This window comes from Micropterus salmoides, unplaced genomic scaffold (assembly GCF_014851395.1).
Source record: "Micropterus salmoides isolate LMB-PRFRI ecotype aquatic unplaced genomic scaffold, ASM1485139v1 Ms_hic_scaffold_4, whole genome shotgun sequence".
NCBI classification, from domain to species: domain Eukaryota; kingdom Metazoa; phylum Chordata; class Actinopteri; order Centrarchiformes; family Centrarchidae; genus Micropterus; species Micropterus salmoides.
The window spans coordinates 24,353,846-24,377,696 of record NW_024043372.1 but is presented as its reverse complement, the minus strand read 5'-3'; the positions used below and the strand labels follow the sequence as shown (position 1 = coordinate 24,377,696).

The following is a 23,851-nucleotide window of genomic DNA, read 5'->3' as shown; positions in this document are numbered from 1 at the left end:
TTATCGCCAACACAATTCAAATCTATGTAAAGTAAAAGATTGCTCACAGGGTGAAATGATTATCGGCCATTCGTATCTTTTGTAAACTGCCTCTTTCTAACTAACTGTGGCTCTGTGTGTTGGCCAAATCACAGCCGTGTGCTTTCATTTGCCTTCAATCTGTCAGTGCTGTTTCTGTTTGGACGTTGGCGGTTGTTGTTTTCTGGACACATCGACCTGGGTCAGGTCGGATTGTTTAAAGGAGCTGTCACTCATGTGAAGTCATTCATAAAGAAAACAAACACGATGATGTATAAATATGCACTTCCCAGCTCAGTCACTCACTCTCACAAAGCACACTGAGCACATAAACAAACAAAAAGCGGGGTGAGAATGGGTACATAGAATTGAAAGGAATCCGACTCTTCCTGTGGAGAGAGCTCTATGATAACAAAACCAGGACTCTGATAAGAACACACACACACACACACACACACACAGCTGCTCTTTTCCAGTCTGATGGACAGGATGGTGTACTCACACTGAATGCTGCCAGTCCCAGCCCAGGCAAAGGGGTCCAGGCCGGAGAAGTAAGGGGTGGCCTTGGCGAGCATGCAGGAGCCTTGTCCGGACACATCAAATAGGGGCCGCGGGGCCAGCCCCAGAGCCTCCATACAGTCAAACATGCTCAAGCAATCACAACTACAACCCTCCTCTTTTGTTCTGCAACCAAGCGGGGAGAAAGTGACTGTAAAAACTGAGAAAAAGCTTCCAGTGACTGAAAGTAACTAAATCCCCTGCTCAGTCCAGGTGTTCCCTGTCTTTCTGTCTGTCTGTCTCTGGTTGCCCCCTGACCGCCTGTCCCGTCTCTTCCAAACTAAGTACTCTGGACAGACCAAATATCTTCTTTCTTGCCTTACTTCTGCTCCACAACCCGGGCTACTTTTAGCCTCTCTTTTTCCCAGATCACTTGCTTGCCTGCCTGCTTTGCCTTTTCTGCTGTAACTGATCTCAGCTCCCCTCTTGCGGCTCTCTGGGCCTCTCAAACTCCACCACAGACTCAGCCAACTATCTGCATGCTCTCTCTGCACAGAAAAAGGAGGTGGGGTCCAGGAAGAAGAAGTGGGAGGGATGTAGTGCCCGAGGGGGTGTGTACCTGCCTTCTGATTCGCCAAACTTTCTTTCCCTCCCTCTTTTCTCCCTGAAGTTTTCCAACTTGCCTCTTTATATTTCATATTCTGCAAAAGAAAACAAACACTCCTGACCTCCCCTACCTCCTCCCTCAACTCTTTCTTATTTCTTTTTCTGCATTAATTCCCTTTCTGCTTCATCACAACTGGAATATTATAGCCACTCTCTTACAAACAATACAGCTCTGCCACCTTTAGCAAAAAACTCTCACACCTCACAGAGTCTGACTGAAGAATGAAAGATGCTGAGTGAGAGGCAATTTAGTGAGTAATTTCTTGAACTTGCACTGGAAATAGACGGTCTCCGGTGGTTTCTGTACAGGGACAGATGGATTATCTGATGTCTAAGTGGCCACAGGAATTTACCTGCTCACACACACATACAGTTCATGCAATTTTTCCCAAAATCAAAAACCTATTACTAGAGTATGGTGTGTTTTTAGTAGGATTTATATTTATTATTATTCCCATAAGTGTGTATAAAATACACTGAAACCATGACTAAATAAGAACAAAAAGGGATTATAATGTTTTTTATGGGTTCATTATTCCCTGATCATCTCTTGAAAGTTTCCTGGAAAAGGAGCTGTGTAATTTGGCACAAATTGCGCGGAAAACAGAAGCAATGTTCTGAGTCAGTTATTAGAATTTTGTCATGTTGAGCTGTTGATTTACAGAGGAATTTCCCTAAAATAACTGCCAACTTTAAACTCAATTTAATATTCTTTCTTAATTTTTATATATGTTGAGTGTTGCATGCTTGTAAGCAGACAAATTTCAATGTATTACATGGTTTCTTGACCTGATTCCAAAGTGTACCAATTGAAATAACACAGCGTTAAAGAAGAGAGGAAGAAGAGAAAGAAAGGGTGCTTAACATGGATTAAATACAAGACAAGGACTTCATGCAAAAGATAGATTTAAAAACATCTTTAAAGGGTCTGCAGCAAGGCCAACTCCTAAAGGACTCCTCTAATTGCAACCATTAATCAATATTTAATATTTCTGCAATTTTAAGGTGGAAGTCTATATCAGTCCACATGTTATTCTGTCTCCTTCTCTCTCAATAGTTCTCCTTCTCCATGTCTCTCCATAGCATGAAGTGTTATTTTGTCTCTAAAAGCTTCTCTTTCTCTCTTTCCATTTGGTCTTGGCATGTGCGGATATCTGATCCAATTCCTTCAATTCAGTTCAAATGGATTCAGTTATCTCCCCCCCCCCCCGGAGCTTATTGGATACTTCAGTTGCGCCGGAGTTCGAGTCCGCTGCAGTCCAACCACACTGGCCCGGAGTCTGGATAGTTTGTGTACAAAACAGCCTCACCCTCCTCCCTTTCCTTCCCTCGTTCAAGAAGGATGAACTCTGGAAGAAACCCCCACTGGGGCTTTTACCCCCCCCACACACACAGACTTCCCAAACTGTCCTGCCCGTGGCTTTGTATGTTTCACGCTGCTCGTGTGCGTTACAACTCTCTATTTTCTTTGTTTTTCTCCTGTTGTTTGTTTGTTTGCTTCCATATCTTCCAATCCCCCTGAATCCATTTGTTTCTATATATTTTCATTATTATTTGGAAGATAATAGGATGCACCCCCTCTGTTGTTTTTTTGCTTAACTTTTTTTAATTCATCTTGCAAGTACTCTTTTTAGTTAACCCCTTCCTGTTCTTGGTCTCGGTGAGTGGACCTTTTACCTGTCTTTCACCACTGTGGCCAGGAGCCACACACACTCACACACACTACAATGCCAAACTACAGGGAGCAGAGCTGCACAGTATCAGCCTGCTGAGCTCTCTCCACACCTTGAGACAATTACCCTCCCCGCCTTGCAGCACCCTGCCCCCTATTGCTGCTTTGAGGAAAGAGGTACACAAATGCAGGGTTGAATGTGAAGATGGAAAAAAGTAAGTTGTCACTTTTAACAAAACCTGAACTCACTCCAGTTATTTTAGTTGGGCAAATCGCGTCTCATACACATGCACACAATTTGTAAGAGTAGCGAGTCATATTACAACTATTCACAATCAGGTTCTTCAGCTATTCATCCAGTCGTCATTTCTGACACAAACACACAGAGCGGAACAATGGCCCCCCTCTCTCTCTGTTTCTCCACCAGCAGCTCCTCCAGCTCGGCCGCAGATATTTGCACAAAGTCTCACTGCAGTCATCAGCAGGCTCACAAATATAGTCACAAATGTGAGGCAAGTAGAGTGAGGCTGCTGGTTTGTGATATTCATGGGTGTTGGAATGTGCAGCCTACAGAGTGGCAGTGAAAATGTGTGTTTTTCTGTGCATGTGTGTGTGTTGAGACGCATGGACAATTATGTGTGTATGTGCTTCAACAGAGTGCCTGTGATGAAAGACACAAGGAAAAACACACAAGCCTTGCTCTGTGCCTTTTGGTTCAAGTTACTAATATCACATACGCACGTACACACACACACACTCAAAACATTACAAAGAACAAGATGTGACTAGTACAGAAATTACGAAAGGACATTGCGTTCATTGTGGAAAAATACTTCTTTTCCTCGTGATTGCTACAATGAGATTTCTTCCTTTTCAAAACAAAAAAAGTGATTTTGATGTAGACAGACTGGTGATCGATTTATCCTGATGTCATGAAAAAAGCCAAAATGCATTGTTCCAAAAAGAGATTTGAGAAATATTTACTTATCATGTATTCACACCGATTCCAGGAAGCACTGGGCAAAAAAAAAGCCTTAGCTAAAAAGAGTTCCCTGTGTTTTCTTTCTAATTCCCAGTTCCCACTGCTATTAGGAAAGAAGAGTGAACTTACTGTATGAATGAATGCACAGCAGGGAGCTTTTGATGTGGATATCCGCTAATTCCAAGTCCAGGGATGTTTTGAGTTTCATCTCATTAGGGAACAAAGTCCAGTCTTGCACACGCGCTGATTAGGACCTGGTTTGAATTAATTTACAAATCCCACTTAAACTTCTACTGTAATTTTGTATAATTTAGTTCACTTTGCACTAATGAGAGATAAGTAATTTATCGTAGCTTCACTTGATGGTAAAGAATAGGCTCATTATTTGCACGGTTGGTCTTACTCTTTGAAAGTAATCAGTACTGAAAAACCCTTGTAGGCTATCTGGCGCACATTTACATTGGGGATGTCTACAGAGTTAATTATTTTTTTTTTTTTTTTAAATCTAGCTGGCTGATGGAAAGATGTGTCAAGAGCATGATGAGCAAACTACCAGACAAAAGTGAAGTGGCTGTAAATGCCTTCTATTATATTTAATTGATCTTACACTTGCTTTGCATATTAAACCGATCTAAACATATAATAACAACACTATATATCTTGTGTTTGCTGACTTGCAGAGGTCTCGCCTTATTGTAGTAGTAGTAGTAGCTGACTAGTGTGTAAAAGGGTAGTCAGTACATTCAGACATTTTGCGTGTTGTGACGACCCATCTATAAGCTACATAATAAGCATCCATATATCCACCCACTTGTGTTGTTTTCAATTGGTTCATTACCTGCTGTTGCTGCTCACTGGGCAGAGCCTCTCTGCTGAGTATCTAGGAAACAGATTCAACAACTCAGCCCAGCACTAGAGCCACCCTACCATAAAAAGGCCTACATATCAGGCAGCAGTTCGCAACAGAAGCACAATTGTGTCCAATGCAGGAGGGAGAAAATATTTTCTGAAAAGGATAGATTCTGGTTAAAAACTCACCCGTGTTGCAAGATGGGACACAAAAAAACATTCTCTGCCTTCCCGCATCCTCGAGATTTCATGGACTCACTACCTCAGCTTGAGAAAAAGAGGTCAATTGGTTCGGTGCCCGCTGTTGCCAATCACTGGGTCTATTAAATATGACGTCATGCAGTTTAAACAGTGTGCCGCCAGCAGTCGCAGAAGATCCAGTCCATCACTGGTCAAATAGTCCAACAAACTGCGGTGTGCACTGAAGTCGAGGCAGTTTAACCCCCCGGTCAACTTAAATTTTAAAAAACAGAAGCCACTAAGGATTGAGAAACCCCTGGAGTGGACACATTCCCAGAGAGCTGGTTATTTCTGCTGGATCACCTGATGCTGACTAACTGACTGACTAATGTGTGCATGTTGTTTTATAAGCAGGTGGTTGAAATGAACTTATTTTGTTTTTTGAAATATGAAATGAACTGAACTAAACATTTTGTCCTGTTGGATTATTTTTTTTAAATTAAGGGAGCGTGGGAGTTATTTATTTCTTCACGCACTGAGATATGGACTCTTACTCACACACACAAAAAAACACCCACACACACTTTTATTGCCATGGTTCTTCTATACTGAACAAAGATCCTGTGTTAAAAATTTAAAACTATCAGCCTATTCAAAAGCAGAGTTTTGTTGGTTTTTATAATGCATACATTACATGTGCTGGCTGACTCATGTGTGACACAATGTTTTGCTTCTCTTTTGTGTATCTTTTGTCTGGATAATTCCTGGCTTGTAAAATATTTTTAAATGACCCAGTTGTGCGTCACAGTATGGTTTCAGGTGTGACTTAACACACTTTTAAGCATCAGAAATGCAACAGACCAGAAACTTCCCAACATGGAAGGTCAGTGAAATAACACTTTTCAATTTGGTTGTATTTCCCCCCTCTGCAATAACTCTTTTTGTTTTATCTAAATGCAAAATCCTATAATTAGCAATGACTTTTTTTTTAGGAAAAATGTGGATTGAGGAAAGTGCTAAAGGAATCTCATCATGTGGTAATTATTTGTTGAATCACTGGTGTTGAACTATTAGAAGTGTTCACTATGGGTCATGGTAACTTGGTTTCAAAACTTAAGTCAATACACCTTTAATCTAGTGTGACAACGTTGAAATGTCACCAGAGTTGACATCCTAATTTACTCTAGCCTGATTCATTTACACATGTTTTTCTTATTCAGATTCCCAACTTACCTGCCTTCCTTTTACAGTGTGACACACACATGCACGCACGCACGCACGCGCGCGCAAACACACACACACACACACACACACACACAAAAAGCCTCACTTGCCTTACTCCATTACATGCTCAACATATAATTACTAAATATACCTATGTTAACAAGGCAAAGAAAAACAAAGAAAATAAAGTGTGACATTATTTATTTATAAAGTGATCTCATTGCACATCTCATATAGAGCAGATTCTAGACCATACTCTTGGTAAAATTATTTTATTTCAGAATTAACTGAAATTAAACTTTTGATTATTTAATTAATGCAACTTTGTAGTGTCATAACTACAAGCTTAAAAATCCATTGTGCTGTCCTGGTTTTCCCATGTAACCTTAATACTATGTTTGATTCCAGATCACAATCTACCGTTTCTTTCTAGTTTGCCTCTACCTCTAAAGTTGAAATGCCATAGATAGATGTGACTGATTTAGATATTCTGTATGTGACTGACAGGTTTTCTGGCCCAACATGTGACCACCCTTATTGTCATCTGCGACTCTGACTGACACAACACGGCCCCTCATATCTTTCTGTCTCCGAGTCCCAGAGGCAACATGTCAAAGGTGTAATGACATTCTCAGTGCTACTAGCTTACTAGACTGGAGATAAACAGATAAGACCTGCTCACTGTACACTTTATCCGTGTGCACACAATGACACACACAGTGATTGACAGGAGTGTTCAGCAGGTATTTCTCAACTGATGTCAGTAGTGCAGGATGAGAGATACAGTTATGTCCCTGTGTGAAGTGTTTGATTTGGACTCTGCACAGTCTACAGAATATTGATCAATATAGGGGTTAATATGGATACAAGCTAATCGGCCTGGTGTGGGACATGACTTCAACATACACAGCAGAAATGTAGAGAAATTGATTAACCTGAAGATAGTAACATTCATATAAATACACTAATTGTTTTAAGATGCAGGTAGCTGTACTGTATCTGTTTGTTCTAAAACTGTAAACGTTGCACTGTAGAGGAAGCAAAGAAAATCCTGATAGATAAGGCAAACTAAACAATGTCAAGAATGGGAATTGATAACAATATTTTTGAGGGAAAAATTATCTGATGTCAAATGAGGACATTGTTCCACTTTTAATCCTTCTCTTTTTAATACCGATATTGAAGGTGTCCAGTATTATTTTGGATAGTGGAGCCAAAGACTCATTCTGATAACAGTAACTCAACAGTCAATATTTCTCTCTCTTATATTCATTTACAGCAACTTCAATTTGCTACACTAACACTAGAATTACAGGGAACCAACAGTGTGGAGTGCACAGGTAAGACTTAACCGAATGTAGATTAAATGAAATAGTGGTGTGACCCTGTAATGTCTGAGTAACATCATTAAACAATATGAAGAGAAGAAAAATAAAGGAACAACTGTCAGGAAACTACACAATGTTGTCAGTCTTTGTATAAACTCTTGCAATGAATCTCTCTGCGGTGTCGCTCCCTCTCTCTGTTACTGTGAAGTGCAATTGCGCCCCCTGTGACTCAAAATGGTCTCTATCCAAATACACCGCTTCTGCAAGTTGAAATGAGAAACTCTTTCATCTGCCAAAAGCCACGACCTTCTTTGAAGGAAATGTATGTTTCTATCTGTTCCAGTGAGGATTTGAAAGATACAGATTCTATGGAATGCAGCAAATTACACCAGGGACTGTGCTCGCCATTTTTTCCAGCCTGCCCTTGCTGCCATCCGCCTGGTTTACCACATGGAAAAACTCTCTACTCCTCTCAATGCACGATTTAAAGCCTGATTATAACCACAAACTGGCCCTGAAGACTTGTCCAAAACTGTGGAGACTCTCTGCTGTTTTACAAAGAAACAGGGCTGGTCAGGACACAGACATTCAGCACACTATCTTGTCATGTGCTAGGGTGTGGGATTAGGATTTCTTGCGTCCTCATTGAACCTTAGACCAGTTGGAACCCGCATGATTAACTTTTTTTTTTTTCAGATTTGTTTTTAGAACTTGAATTAAGCTGAATGTGACATTGTAGTTTTGAGCTGGTTAAAGATATAAATCTGAATACAATGAGATTATTGCAGTTAGGAGCATCTTTGTGCACCTCCTTGTGTATTGATGTGAGTTTAAAGGACCCCAGTGATCTCTGGTCATATAAGTAATTTACAAAGAAATACTCACACAATGCAGCCATCTCTTTGGGAAGGTCAGCCCCAAACCGGCCGAAGAGGTGGCTACTGGCCAGCAGGTCAAAGGGGGAGTGGCTCCGCATGGAGTTAAAGGTGAACGGGTACATGGCACGTGGGAAGCCGGTCATGTGACGCACTTGGTGCTCCCTGTTGGTTGCCATCATGAAAAGTGCTTCTGGCGGTTCAGGTGACTTCTCTCGTTGTTTCCTCGTCCTGGGTCGTCTTCGTCAGGGGCCTGCGGTGAGTTTGAAATGGGCTGGTGCCATTCAGCCCCTCTTGGCTGCTGGATTCTCTGCCGTCAGAGAGGTGAGAGGGATGCTGATGAGGGAGGAAGGGCGGGAGAGAGACCAGGAACTGCGAGACCTGACCAGGTCCAGAATCCGTTGAATAGGAAGGAAGACAAGGAGGATGTGGTTAGATGCTGGAACCAAAGTCCGGTTGTTACCACAGTGGCTTAACAACTCATCTCAAGTCAAATCAACAACAAATCATGCAAAAACATCAGCCTCTTTCTGTAATCAAAGCAATACCTGAAATATCTCCAAAGCAAACTCCAGGCGAGAAGAACAAAAGAGAGCGTTGAAGAAACAGAGCAGAGAAGCGGACGGTCTACAACACTTTTCTCCTTTGTCGTTCTTCAAAGTAGTGAAATGATTTCAGGCCATGCCATATGATTTCAATCAGCAGAACTGTATAATAAAGGGTCTCTCTGTTCCCTCTGCCAGCCTGACTCTAGCCAGCCTGCCAGAGAACAGCCAGCCACAACATGGGTACAATTAACCCTTTCCAACAACAGATCATTCTCACTGTACCCACACCATAAACCTTCTGCTGAAGCCGAAGCCGCTGAGGGTTTATGTCTCTGAGTGCTCATGTAGTGGCTCTGTCACCCTGTCAATAAGTTAAATGAGGGCAGCCCACCCCTCTAGTTTTGCTATGACTGTCATCCCCTACAGTGATTTCATGAATGGGTGGAGCTTATCTCTCTGTGGTGGAGCCATGGTAAATGCAGCTTGGCCAAAGAATGTCTAGTTGTTTTGGGCCTGCTTCGGCATGGGAATCAAACACCCTGGGTGTGTGAGAGGCAGAGTGAGAGAATTATGAATTTTCAAATGTCCTTCATTGAACTACAAACGATGAATACTCAGAATCAGCAGAAATACTGAGTGAATCAGAGTGAATATACATCGAGAGGAACTATTACTAATCTGTCTTTTAAAGAATTATTCACTGACTGTCTCTCATACAATATATAGTTAGTTTAACAAAGAGGATCCTGTCAATAAGATTTAAAGTAAACTATTCCACATGTGGAGGTAAAAATACTGGTCAGAGGAGAGCCCCTTTACAGGACATAGACACACAAACTCATAAATGCACACACACACACACACACACACACACGCACAAACACAGATGCCCAAACACACATGGTTACACACATGCAATACTTTTTAATTTAAAGGGTCGACTCACTCAAGTGACCTTGTGTGGTCTTGTGCTATCCAGCCAAGCAGAATATGGTTTTATTTGCTCAGGGTACTTGTCCCGATGGTATCTATTTCAGACATTTCTGCCTCCAACACAACATAATGGAGATGAATAAACGTTTGTTTATCTTACTTACAGAATTCAAAAATCACAAAAAAAAACTCAACAGCAACATGTCTTTCCAGAAACAGTGCCCCAGTATACTCTCGATAATCCACAGACCTCTCTGTGAACACTTTTCATAGGGACTATTTCTTTGGTAGAAAGCAGTTCCAGTTTAAAGTGTTTACAGCCATTCACCCCTATTGTATTGGGTGGACAGCTCAAAACCTGAACAAATGAATCCCAAACTGCTTGGATGGCACAATACCCTAACTGAAAAAATGTGTTTACTCTCATGAAAACCTGTTTCATGTTGAAACGTCACTTGCTGCATTTTATTAAAAACCTCTAACCATAACAGCATGCTCCACATTTCATCACCACAGATGAGAAAGAAAGAAAATGTGTTTGTTTGTTTTTATTTTGCTGAACTAACCCTTTAAGTGTGCAGCAGTTCATACCAAAATTCATAACAAAGTCACAACTGTTGAGTACTTCATCTTTTCTGGTATTCTCACCCTAATGCAAATTCATTCCGCACACATGTTAAGACATTTTTATTGTTATTATTATTATTATTATTTTAATTATTAATCATTTATTTATCCTAAGTTACCAGTTTATTAGGTACCCCTGCGTTAAAACTAATGCAGTCTAATACAACTGCACTGCAATAAATCCTACCTTCAGGAAGATTATAATGTCTAGCTTTTGCTGAAACAGTATCAAGAAAGATTCAACTTGATGACGTAGGTTGTGGTGTTGCTGATTTGTATTGCATTACACTGAGGGGGGTTTCTACTATTTTGTCTACCCTCATTGATATAATGGGATGGACAAACCCTTAGACTAATCATCATGCATCTGGGCTTCTATTATTAGTAGAGTATAGAGAATTCTTCCACATCCTTTTGTTGTTGCAGTAGCCATTTCTTCCCCCACACACATGCACACACAGTACATATTACACATTCACACACAAAAACACAAAGTCAGCGCAGTGAGTGTTGTTTTAAAGTCATATTTCCCATATTGACATTTTTTCTGTAACTGCTTGGCTCTGCTGAGCTTTTTCTTCAGTGTGCGGGCCAGTTAGGGAGAGTCCCTGCAACTATTTCCACAAAGAACGTCTGTGTTTGAGGATCAAAGAATGTCAAACCCAGGTTGGATAAAGTGTGTGGTGATTATAAAAGTGATTACATACATGGTATGGAGTGGAACGGTCACATTTACGCAAAACATACGCACACGCATGCTTCTCCGAGAGCAGAACACAGAAACATACAAGCGCGGACATGTAGGCTGCAGAAGTGAACATACACAGATGTTCTGTGACTTTAATCATGTTCACTGGACAAGTAATCAGTGCGAAAAACACCACGTTCACACATGCTGAAGCACCATTAAAAGCTGCAATTGACCTTGAAGAATGAAGGAGTAAATACGGAACGGAGGATCCTTCCACAGATGCAGCTTCAGAGTCGTTCAACTTGACTCTTTAACCAATCACATTCAAAGACTGAAATCACTGGTATGAAAGCCAGATGTATAAAAGGATTGGGATGAAGAAAAAATTAAGTGTCGAAAGCTGAAAAAAAAAAAGATGGAAAAAGATAGAGGGAAAAAGAGGAAAAGAAAAGGAGGGGAAGCTCATAGGAGGGAGTTTCTGGCAGGCCATGTGTATGAAGTGAACAGAGTCCTATTAATTAGAGCCATACTGGAAACTGGATTAATGAGAGAAAGAACGAACTGTGGTAAAGCAGCATGTGAGGAGGGAGAAAAAAAACGGGCTGAGTGGTTGCAGAAAACATACATAAAAATAAAGAAACTGTTTTATTTCCACCAATAAACTATGAAATCATGTGCGCCAAAGCCAAGGAACGGTTTCTTTCTCTCTAATGAGTAACCCCACCACCACCACCACCACTCTCCCTCCGGGGGAATACACCTTGGGTAGGGCAACAAAAGCAGTGCTGTGTATCTGGGCTTCCAGGCCTCAATGCTGCTTTTATGAGACCTGGCTGGGTCAGGTCAGACTGGGTCACCTGGTCCTGGTCCTGCTGAAACAAAGACACACACAAATACACTAAGGCACACCCTCACACATACAACACACAACGGATGGCCCCTTTCCCCAAACTGTGGGGATTAAAAACAGCTTTGGTATAAAAAGCTATAGGGCTTTCCATCTTTCTGTCTTCTCCAACAAGCTGCTACATATGGTGAACTTTGCTTGTTTTCACATACACGTCAAAAAACGTTTTTACGTGCTACGTGACTGTGTTCAGCGCATTGTTGCAACCCTTGTAAACACTGTTCAGCTGTAAACAGTTGAAATAACAAAAGCAATATCTTGAATAACATGTTTTAAGTGCTTATTAGGAGGATCAGCTGGATCTGGTTATCCTGGGTGTAAATGTGACTGAACTTTATGGTTTTTCCAACCCAAATCAGTTTGAGGTTATGTTATGAAACTAGACACACACATGGGGCCTGTACCACGAAGCACGATTTGAGCTTATCGAAGTAACTTCGGGGGTTTACTCTGGGTTTTCAGTACCACAACAGTGGTTCACGTCTTACCGGGATATATCTCCATGGTAACTTATGCTGGTCGGCTAACCTGCTCCGGAGCAGGAGCAGGAGATCACCTCTATGAAAACCCCGACTACTGACCCAACAGCTCTCTTGGAAAATGACATCACCAAATTTTAATTATAAATTTTAATATGAACGTAGGATATTTATTTTAGGTTAGTAGCTAGATGTGGGCGCAGGTAATTAGGTGAGTTTCCAGTAGCCTAAATGTTGAGATTCTATCTTTCAACCACTATTTGAGCACATTTTATGGCGTGAATGGATTATTCATTTCATTGCTTTATGAATTTAATTTAGAACAATGTTGGGAACACTTTTGAGTGTGTTAAATAAATTAATCTCATTTTTGAAGTGACAAAGTTTTTTAAAGTGAGGTGGAATGACCACTTCAATCGTAATTGTTAAGGTTAGTGAAGCCAGATAGCGAAAATATATCCTGGCTATGTTGAACTTGCTTCATGGTACAGGCCCACGGTCATTACTGAGAGTCCGTCCACACTAAGCAGGTCCATTTTGAAATAAAATGTAATTTAAATTAATTAAATAATAAAGATGGCGCCGCAGACGGCAGCATCTGTATTGAAGTGCTTTTTGTGTTTAACCCAGTAACTCTAATCAGCCACCCGTTTACTGGCTAACACTTAACACACATTTATTCACCATTCTCTATTTCAGTGCTGTTCATACTGTTATATTGTCATATTGTAGCTACTGTATACCAAATCCACCTACCTCAAGTCATTACTCCTGCACAAAATACTTATTACTTATAGTTGCATCCTTTGCACTATGCTTCATTGCATTGTGTACATGTGTACATGTATGCACATATATGTACCTGTATATCAAATCCACCTCCATGTATCCTTTGCACTCCGCTCACTGCACTATTTGTCAATATGTCTATATTGTTTTTGTTCATAGTGTGTATATTTGTGTTGTCTACACTGTAGTCTGTGTCTGATTTTATTTTATTTTTATTATTGTGATTTTGTATTTTTGTATGAGTAAGCACATTGTGAGTAATGTACAATCCAGAGTCAAATTCCTCGTATGTGTACACATACGTGGCAATAAAAGCTGATTCTGATTCTGAATTTACACATGAAAACGACCTGTGTCCAAACTTACATTTCAGGAGCCCACCTTACCAAATTTGCAACAATTTGCAAGACTACACGATATAATATCTTTTTACCCACTATGACATGTTTAACTCATCAAAACAAACGCCATACTGAGTATTGCAGGACTTGATATTTGTGGCCGACAATCATTTGTGAAAGATGACGCTCCAACCTGGAGCGCGGAAAAAGCAGTACTACATTGGCCCACAGGTTGTTTTCATAAGCAAAACACAGCTAAATCTCTTCTGTTTTGGTTGGCAAACAACAAAACTGTCATAGCCAACATCAGGGGTGGGCATTCGGGAATATTCTCGAACGCCCTGATGGCCGGTCCATTTCAGGCCAAACCGACCGGGGGTCAGGAGATTTTATTTTTCAGGTACTAATACTTTCCTTTATGATCCGCGCATGAACACTGTCTGTGTGTCTATCAGCCTGGGCCAAACCAATGCTTTCAGTATTGCTGCCCCTCAACATGGATTGATCCTCGTTTTTGCTGAAATCTGATTGGCTCAACGGCGCCGATCAAAGCAGTTTACAATCCATCTAGGACGAGTTTAATCTCAATATCTACTGTCGGTGCTGAACTCAGCCCAGGATTGTATGATAAGCGCAACAGAGATGGTAAATGTGGTGAAAAGAGAGAAAGAGGAAAAAGAAAAAGAGAGAAAGAGGAAAAAGAAAAGAATAATAAAAAAATAAGAATTAAGAATAAAAAAATGTAAGCACAAGAGGCAGCTAAATGCGCCTAATTAACGGAGGACTTGGCAGAAAGGTTGCTGTAGCAGGTGAGGCAGGACCCAGGCAGAGACAGGTGCACAATTAGGAGGCTAATGCATTTATTATATACTCAAATTATTTATATATGCATTTATGTAATTATATAGCCTATATTATAAACAACAGTTTGCAGTGTGTTATCACACAAAGACAACATTGTTCTGTAAGTGAGGAATATGTATGTTGTATGTATGTTTGTATGTATATTAGCTGCTAAGGTCACTAGAGGTGATGCAGAGAAACAGGGTGATGATGACACCAGTCATGTTAATGAGGAGGGAGAGGAGGAAAAGGAGGAGCAGGAGGAGAAGGTCAGTGGAACCAGACAAAACAATGACAGGTACAGGGGCAGTGTGCAGGGGGGTGGTGATGGAACAGTGGATAAGACACATGCCTTTGGTGTGAGAGAACCTGGTTCTGTGAGACACCAATGTGTCTCTGAGCAAGACACTTAAGCCCTAGTTGCTCCAGAGGCGTGCAACCTCTGACATTTATAGCAATTGTAAGTCGCTTTGGATAAAAGCGTCACCTAAATAAATAAATGTAAATGTGTAGGCAATCTTAATATGCATGGATAGAATAAGAAAATGGATTATTGTTAGTCATATTTATTACTGATGTTCTTCTCGTGCATAGCCTATGTAGCTGTACAATCAGTAAAAGCAGGGCTGAGCCAGGGACAGGCCTGCTCATTATTATAGTAGTTGTTATAGTAATATTATTACATAGTATTTTAGCAAGGCAGAGCTGCCTTGCTTATACAAACTGAGGAGGCAGGCATCATCCTGATTTTCTGAAGGTCTTCAGCATAATCAGATTCACTGTATACAATAAAAACACAAATATGTATTACAATAACTGCAAAAAATATTTCTGCATAAAAAAGCCTCTCCGTCTTAAAGTTCCGGGCTGAATTTCAGTCCATATGTCCCTGGTCAACATCTGGTCAGGAGTGGGGCAGACACAGCCAGTTACTCTGCTGAGTGTCTGCTGGTTAAACGTCCTTTCTGTCCACTGCTGTTTTTCTGTGATCACCTACATTGTGTTCTAATTTAGCTGAATTCTTGAATTTGTTGTTATCATTTACATATATTTTGGTTTCTATTGTCAGTTAGTGAAAGTGCACAAAATAATGATTTGATTGTAACTCATAATTGTTACCTGTTGATCAGGCACTCTTGCCTCGATTTTATGAAGTCATCTGACTAAATAAACACAAATGCAGCTGAACGCAATCATCTGTATGTTATGATTTTGACTGTATTAAAATGTAGACTTTCTGTTAGAAGAAGAACAAAAACCCCATGCCATCATTTTAAGATTCATCATCGCTGGGAAAAACTCAGCTGTCAGCTGAGTGCACCGCAATTGCAGAGAAAACGTTTTCTAATTTAGCTAGTTTAGAGTGGACGCATCCTGCGCTGGGTCTTTACCAAGACCTGATATTAAATTATATATGTCTCTCATCGGTTTGCTGTATAATAATTAATTATACAGTAAACCTGCGCAATCATTTCTTCTCCTTGGCAGAAACTTTTCTAACTGTGTTTGATGTATTGTAAAGAAAATGCCTGCATGAAATTGTGGCAGTAAACATCTTTGTTTAGGTCTTAGATCCATCATTGGAATTCTGGTTACATTTTCACTTATTTTTTCCCCCCGGCACATTATAAAAAAATGTCTTGTTGGTGTGGAGATAATGTGGTGCAGCATTTTCAGGGAAATGGATGACGAGAGAATTACAGTAAATCTTCAGTTTTATGGTACATAATGAGTCCACTTTTAGGGCTGAGAAATGTGTGGTAATAGGAAGTCTATGTGTCATCAGTGTCATCTAGTGAATTTGAAGTGTTCAGAAAACAGAGCTTGATCGGGGTGTGTAGGTCAATAAAAAGTATACAAGTTGTTTAGAACAGGCACTCTTGGCTATCCCTAGTGTTAATGGCAAACATGAACGTATTTTATGAAAAAGCATGTAATCACCAAATTCTGAGCAGCGCTGAGCCAAGTTTTGAAACTTACTATAGTTTGCTTCATCCGTCGCCCTGGATATTAACCACTGATTTCATAGACTTAGTTTTCATTAAAAGTTATTTCAGTTACCCACCAAGCACAAAGAAACTGATGCATGATCGGACACACTTGTGCTCAAAGTTTTTGACAAACATTAAATCCCAATCAGGTGCAGAATTGGAGCCAGACTGATAATTGATAATGTTAGCGTTGGACAAAGGTTTTTCCCAGGTCACTGTATCCATCTGAAAGGACTAAAAGCTCCCAGTTTTCCATTACTCGGAACAGTCTTTGTGGTCACCCTCAACAGTTTAGAACAAATGTAGAGAGTAGAGAGTCAATAAAGATTCAGGTATATGTAAAACATTTAAGCTTCAGTTACTGAGGTTTAAGAGATCATCTTGACTTTAGTAAGCCATTAGGGCTAGAGTTTGTGTCATAAAGAAATGCAATTTGTATTTCTGTGGTTTCATATTTGTGGTTGGATGCCAAGTACAATTTTACTATTGTATTTGATGTTTTTGGATTTGTGTTAGTGCTACATTTATGTGTATGTTGAATTTTACTGCTGTAGATGTTTAAGGTTGAGCAAATTTTAACCACTTTATATCCTGTTGAATAGTTTAATCTACAGCAATGCATCACATTTTATTACATCATCATATCATGGTAGTGTCACTGTCCTGTGAGAAACATGTTTATCTAAAAAGTCAACTTCTCAAAAATTTTAAATCTAAAACTCGTAACTCGTAACCAAAGCTGTCAGACAAATGTGGAGCAAAACGTTAATTTTACTCCACATTATTACTAATGTATCAATATTTGCCTCTGAGACGTAGTGGAATAGGAAAAAGTTGAATTTGTACTTAAGTAGTTACATTCCACCACTGGTAGCCAGAATGTTAGGCCAAAAAAAAATCTCTATGATTTGTAGTGTGTCATCAGTTCTCCATCAGTAAAACCTGCACACTTTGGACTATACACAGTCAACATTGTGTTTTCATGGCAAAGCATCATGTGTACAATGGGGAGTTTTATAACTAGTCTCAACTACAAAGGTAGTAGGAGTACACACACACTGCCAGGTTTTAGGATTTCAGTCTAAAACTTAGAGGAACACGAAAGAAATGAGCAACAGCATTATAATCAGTTCAAAAAGGTAAATGTTAAAGAGGTGGTATTATGCTCATTTTCAGGTTCAAAATCCTATTTATTTACCAGAACAGGTTTACATGGTTTAATTTTAAAAAAACACCTTCTTTTTTCATACTGCACATTGCTGCAGATCCTCCTTTCACCCTGTGTGTGAAGGCTTCATTTTAGCTATGGAGTGATACATCTTGTCTCTAAATGATCTTTTTTGGGAGTTGCACATGTGCAGTTCCTAGTTAAGGACTATTAGCCAATCAGAAGCAGAGAAGGGCTGGTCAGCAAGAAGCCTGTAAACAGCTTCGATTCAGCTGTAGGCTACATGTTGGCAACATGGACTAAAGCAAGAGTTTCAGAGTGGGGAGTTATTAATCTGTAAAAAAAAAAAAAGTATCTTTCATCCATGAAGTTCTAACTGAGCTCTGTGTCTACATCACAGTAACAACTTTATGTCCATTGACTGCCTGGAGGGTAGCTAGTGTTTGGAAGGGAGAGGAGAGGTGTGTTCTGCAGCTCAGTGTCAGAGGAGCCGCTTGGCAAGCGTTAAATGATGCACATTTGCTTTCATCCCTGTGACCTCACAGGATGAAAAGGAAGCGGCTGGACTACAAACGAGCTGTTTTCAAGCAGTTTAGAGCAGTGTTTTCTGTGGGAGATGGGAACTCCCTTTGGGCTGGACTTTGGGCTTTTTCACTTTGCAAACCTATTACATGCACAAAAAAGGTATATAACTCAATGAAGGAGAGGGAAAAAGCCAAAAGCATAATACCACCTCTTTAATATTTTCCAATAAATCAAAATTGTGTGACTCCAAAGGTTAACCAGACAGTACAACGCTTCTCTACATCACATAATGATGTCCTTTATTTTGTTTAATCATGAGGTGAATTAGTGCTCAGTGTTAGCATATCAGATGGATTACATGATGATGTTTTTTTTCTGTGTTTTTCTTACGCAGAGAGAGTGTGAACACTTGTCTAAGACTAGAAAAAGAAACGGTTTGTCTGAAAATAAACTTTGATCTTTTGGACTGAGAACAGGCCACAGGAACCGAAAAGTCTGCTCCTTCCCTCTGTACTTTCTGCAGTTTTTCTCCTGTCAGTAAATAGAAAGTAAAACAATTTATGTATTTCTCTTCACAACTATTTAGTCATCTTTCTTTTCCCAAATTTTTAGTATGTGGGTTCTATCCAGAGCAATGTGAGTCAGCTGGAAAATGGGCGGGCATTCAGTGGTAAAGTGCAAAATGTTTTCTCTTTTTGAATATCTTGGTTTAGCTATCTTGAGAGGATCTTTTGTGAATATGAGTTTTGCTTATCTGCTGTTGTTTCTCTTTTATTCTGAAATCTATTTGCTATTCTCAGTGTAATATTGAGCAAATAGTTTATCTTTTTTAGTAATTTCTGACTTGCACAACAGAAGAAGGTTTATAGTTTTGTTCAGCTTTCAGACATATGTCTGATAGTGGGAAGGACAAACTTAAATACAATCTCCACATTTGAAACCACAGCATTTATGTGCATGACACCTATACACCCACAGAGAAAATTAAAAAGCAGAGGCAAGAAAACTCCCCCAAAACAGCTAAATGCAAGGAAAACCATGACTTCAGCAGGGACAATTAGCAATAAACCAAAAAACCACAATCAAATCTTGCTTATTCTGAGAGAGTGCAGCCAGGGATGAGCTGTTTTGAGTAGAAAAGTCACATACTAACACAGAGAAACCATTACAGAGGATAAAAAACACAGGCAACCATCACCCACAAACAACATAATTAGATTTTCCAACAAATGACCGTACTATATTTTATGTCAAACTGACATGTAAAAATGTCTTTTGAGGAATACAAATATTGCTAGGCCATAAACCATCAGTGTCTGACAGCCATCTTATTACCGCAAAGTGTTTCTGGCTGTGGCAAACACATATTTTCAATTTATGCAAGCCATTATGTTGTTATCCTAGTCAATAATGGACACACACAAGCCTATATTAGGCCTCAAAACAACATTTGATATCAATTTTCCAAGTGTTATTGCTCTGAATCATCTTTCAGAATGATTGCCAGACATTTATTTTATTAAAATGATTTCCAGTAAACAGGATCTGAACTCCCTCACTTAGTTTACAGAGGCTATAAAAAAAACTGTGTTCGAAGGTTGAGGAGGTCGAAGTTGATAATCCGTTTGGTCACTGTGACATATCAGCCTTAAAGCAACATTATGTAAGATGTATTTTTTTGAGCGACTAGGCGCCCCTACCGTTTCAGAGTGGAATTCACAGCTGTCGTAAATAAGGACAGATAGAGGACAGATTTTCACGCATACGTGAATAGTGTTGGACTCTTACGTTCACTCGTTACACAGCAGCTGGCTACTGTATGAATGAGCACTTTACAGATATAGTGATAGTAATTCTAATTATATATATGGCTGGTCTGGTAGTATACTCTGGAACAATTGTGAAAATGGACGGATTTAGAGGGAGTAGTGGCTTAATTGAATACTGACAACATATTTCTGTGGTTTTTCCATGGTTTGAATTTGGTTGTGGCTCCATGTGGCTTTATAGAACCATGATAGAGAAAGATGAAGAGATGAATTTGTGCTTAATACTTTGTCAATTAGAGCTTCTGTGTTTGAGAACTGCACGTTTTTTTGTTTTGTTTTTAAATCGCCCACTAGAGGGCTGCAGCGCCACAATAACCAGCCTAGTTAAAATGAACAAAATGAACAAAATGACACAAAGAAAGATTAGTTCATTTTAATGAACGAGATATTGGTGACTCGAGTCTTTCAAAAGAGTGACTTTTCCCATCACTAGTCTATTCACCTCCACCATAGAGAGCCTAAGTCACTCGCTTCCGCTTCCGGCCCATACTTCGGGAAAAATATATACGGTAGTCAATGGCGAGAGACAACTTATTTCTTGATCCTGTTTGTACTGTGCCCTGAATTACACATATTATGTTTGTCAATTTAAAAGATAATTTTGTCCATCAAGAAAGTTGCAGGTTGTCCTTAACCAGTAAATTACATGTCTTTTTGTGTGAAAGTTGTTCAATGAACTACATCTCTCTTCTCACAAAATGTACGTCACCAACATATTATCGCGTTAATGCTAGCTAACATTCATTGCTTGATTGTTGCTAGCTAGATAACTTCACTATGTTCCACGCAGAAATAAATCTCATCTGATGTGTTTAATCCAACTACTCTGTCCTTTTATCACATCATCTACACATGTAAGTTCTTTGACTCAGCAATGTTAGCTTCAGTCATTAAGAGAAAATGCGACTTTTGGGTTTGTGGTCTTTGTAATAATGTATTTTCACAGTCTTATACCTCAACAGTTTTACATCAAACTGTGATTTTCTTGACTTTTAAATATACATTTTAAATTGACCATCATCATATAATTCAGAGCACAATTCAAACGGAATCAAAAAATTAGTTGTCTCTTGCCACTGACTACCATACAATATTTTTTCCTGAAGTAAGATCCCATGGTGGTCCACTGGAACTGGAGGGACTTAGGCTCTCTATTAGCAAACGTTATGTCCATAGAGGTTGACATTGGCACTGCTCTCCGCCAGCAGCAGCAGTAGCAGCATTTGCTTGAAACTTGGGTAGCAAGCTAGCCAACAAATTTAGACAGCAATCGACGCAAGAGCACTTACAGTAATGTCACAGATGTACGTCTGTTTTATCTAGTTAATTTGCTAACTTCAACTTGAGATTTATAGCTAGCAGCAAAACTTCTATGGCTGATTTTCTTCTAGTCGCAACTTTGCTAACACAGCGAAACATCAAGCAAGCGCAACAACACAAGACACAGCAAGCTGGCTAATAAGTTACTTACTAGTCCAACAGAAAGACGCCAGCTTGGCATCTGTCCCACGCCCTTTCAGCTCTTTTAGCTCACGCCAACGAGTAAAAGCAACTCTGATATTTGCTCTTGTCCGGTCTCTTTCTCGGTCACTCTCTCTTTTTCGCTTCCTCAAAAACTTCTTTGGTCTCGTTGCGGCCTCTGCCATGATGTCCATACTGACAACACTGAGCTAGCTCTGATCTAGAGCCATTTACCGACGGGAAGAGCAGTTTCCAGCGTAGGGAGCCCAGAGTGGCAATGACAGAAACTCAATTCATCCTATTACAAGTCAGTGCATCATCAAAATGATTTTAAAGCTGTTATTTTAAGATAAAAATACTACATAATGTTGCTTTAAGGCTATTCTCTACTTGCACAATGTAGTCTGACGCATATCCGTTTTACCAACTGCACTATAGTAATGTATGAGCAGTTGTCCCGAAAATTAGACTTAACATGAATTTTGATTATAGCCTAATTAATCATTAAATCCAGATCGTTGTATAGTTCTCTTGCTCCAGCAGGGGTTGCAGGTTATTTGGAGCCTACAGTGTGTCAACAGTGTTGTTACAGTGTTGCCACAAAGTAACAATTAGTTTTCTTGTGGTTTGTGGAAGTTATAGTCACAAGGACAGGGTTCAGTTAGTCAAAGCAGAGAGATCTGACACTCGCGTTGTGCAGACAGATGTGACAGACACTGCCCTGATGAAATTAATAAAATAAAAATAAAAATTAGGTAAAAGATCATGATTTACCCACTGTTACATATCCACAGTTGTTGTGTTTTTCCTAATGACATACAGGTGACTTCATGAATAGAAAATAATTAATTTTAGCACTGTGTTTTGTGATTTTCACGTGTGTTAATGTCAGTTGACACTGAATGTACCCCCCGCCCCGTCCCGAATTTCACCCATTTTCAACTGGTCATCCTAATTAAGTTAGTTACTTTTCACAGTTAGCTTTGTACATTTTGATAATCATCTCAGTGTCTTAGATAGCATAACAGTTAGCAACTAGCCACTCAGTGTGGTAGCCTAATGTTTACAGTTTGTATGCCATGTACCGATGGGAGGAGCTCAGAGTTAATTTTAGTGTTTGGGGTTATAAAGTTGAGTCTCCACCTGTCTGCAGCAGCAAGCCACTGAGTTTCCTACATCCACTGACGTTACTGTAGCCATATGTGGGCACCCAGAGCTCTGGGATACCATTCAGATACAGAGTGGACAAAACAGTCTGGCTAACGTTGGTGCTAGCTAATTCAGTGGTTACCTAAGACACTGAGGTCATCATAAAAATGATCAAAAACCCTATGTATAAAAACAAACAATAAATACTATTAACAATATGTTAAAAGCTAACTGAAAACTGTAAACAGTAATGTTACTGCAGAGTTGACAGGAAGTAAACAGCAAACAACAGCAGTTTGTAAAAGAGACAGGCCTATTTGTCACACTGCACTGCAGTGCAAGTAGAGAATAGTTGCACATTTTGTGAAACACATTGCTGAGAATTAGGTAAGAAGTTTGATACCCCTCTCATATATGTACGCTAAGCTACAGCCAGCAGCTGGGTAGCTTAGCTTATAATTTTAACAGCAGTGTGGCTCTGTCAGGACCAGGAAGTCACCGCACCTGGCCAAGAAATAGTTTGGTGCAGAAATCTACATTAAACCCACATTTAAAAAGATTAGATATAATATAAGTGAGCCATAGAGGTGCTTGTGGGCCAATTTTGTCACCTTTGGAAACAGCCTGGCTAGTTGTTTTTTATTGTTTTAGTCTTTATGCTAAGCTAGTTTCATATTAAGCATACAAACATAGTGCTGTTAATCCTCTCATCTAACTCTGAGAAAGCCAGTAAGCGTATTTCCACATACTTCACACCCACACTTGGACTTCAGTCAGTAAATCTACTAAAATAGAATTTAAAATAGAGTTATATCTACTAAAGGCAGATGTGGAAATGGGAGGGAATGCACATGAGTGGAAGTTGGGAGGTACCAGTATTTCTGCTCAGATTTCAAAAATCAATTCAAAGTTTTTTTTATAATTTATAGTTGTTATAATGAAACTAAAATAAGTAATTGTGCTTGAACGCATCACAAATCCAGCTACTGTCCATACATCTAATAGAAAGGTGTGAAATTGTGGAGTCCCTGGAACTAGTCTCCAAAGTAGCGTTTCTTTGTCAGAGCTGTCATCGTAACCGGCTACAGGTTTGGTGGAAGCTACGGTGATGTTGACAGGTACGCGTCCTGTGTCTTTCAAAGGACGCTGTAAACTCACCATGAATGCACACAGTTTTTTCTGTGATTGTGCTCACGTTACATTGTGGAAAACAAATCTGTGTTGAAATCAGAGAAGTCTTGCTGTCTGTGAGCTCCTACACAAACACACACACACGGA

General features: G+C 39.7%; 1 protein-coding gene across 2 annotated transcripts in view; it reads right to left on the bottom strand.

Annotated features, from left to right (window-relative positions):
- The window catches only part of LOC119886168 (retinoic acid receptor gamma-A-like), a 43,142-nt gene that overhangs the window by 15,685 nt on the left and 3,606 nt on the right, over positions 1-23,851 (bottom strand). The window contains exon 2 of one of the 2 annotated variants that reach the window (XM_038696719.1): positions 8,303-8,673. In XM_038696719.1, coding sequence (XP_038552647.1) covers positions 8,303-8,474 — 172 coding nt within the window. In that variant the 5' untranslated portion in view covers positions 8,475-8,673. Of the gene's footprint in view, positions 1-520; positions 1,061-8,302; positions 8,674-23,851 lie in introns of those variants that run through there. The other variant, XM_038696720.1, reaches the window with a different exon arrangement.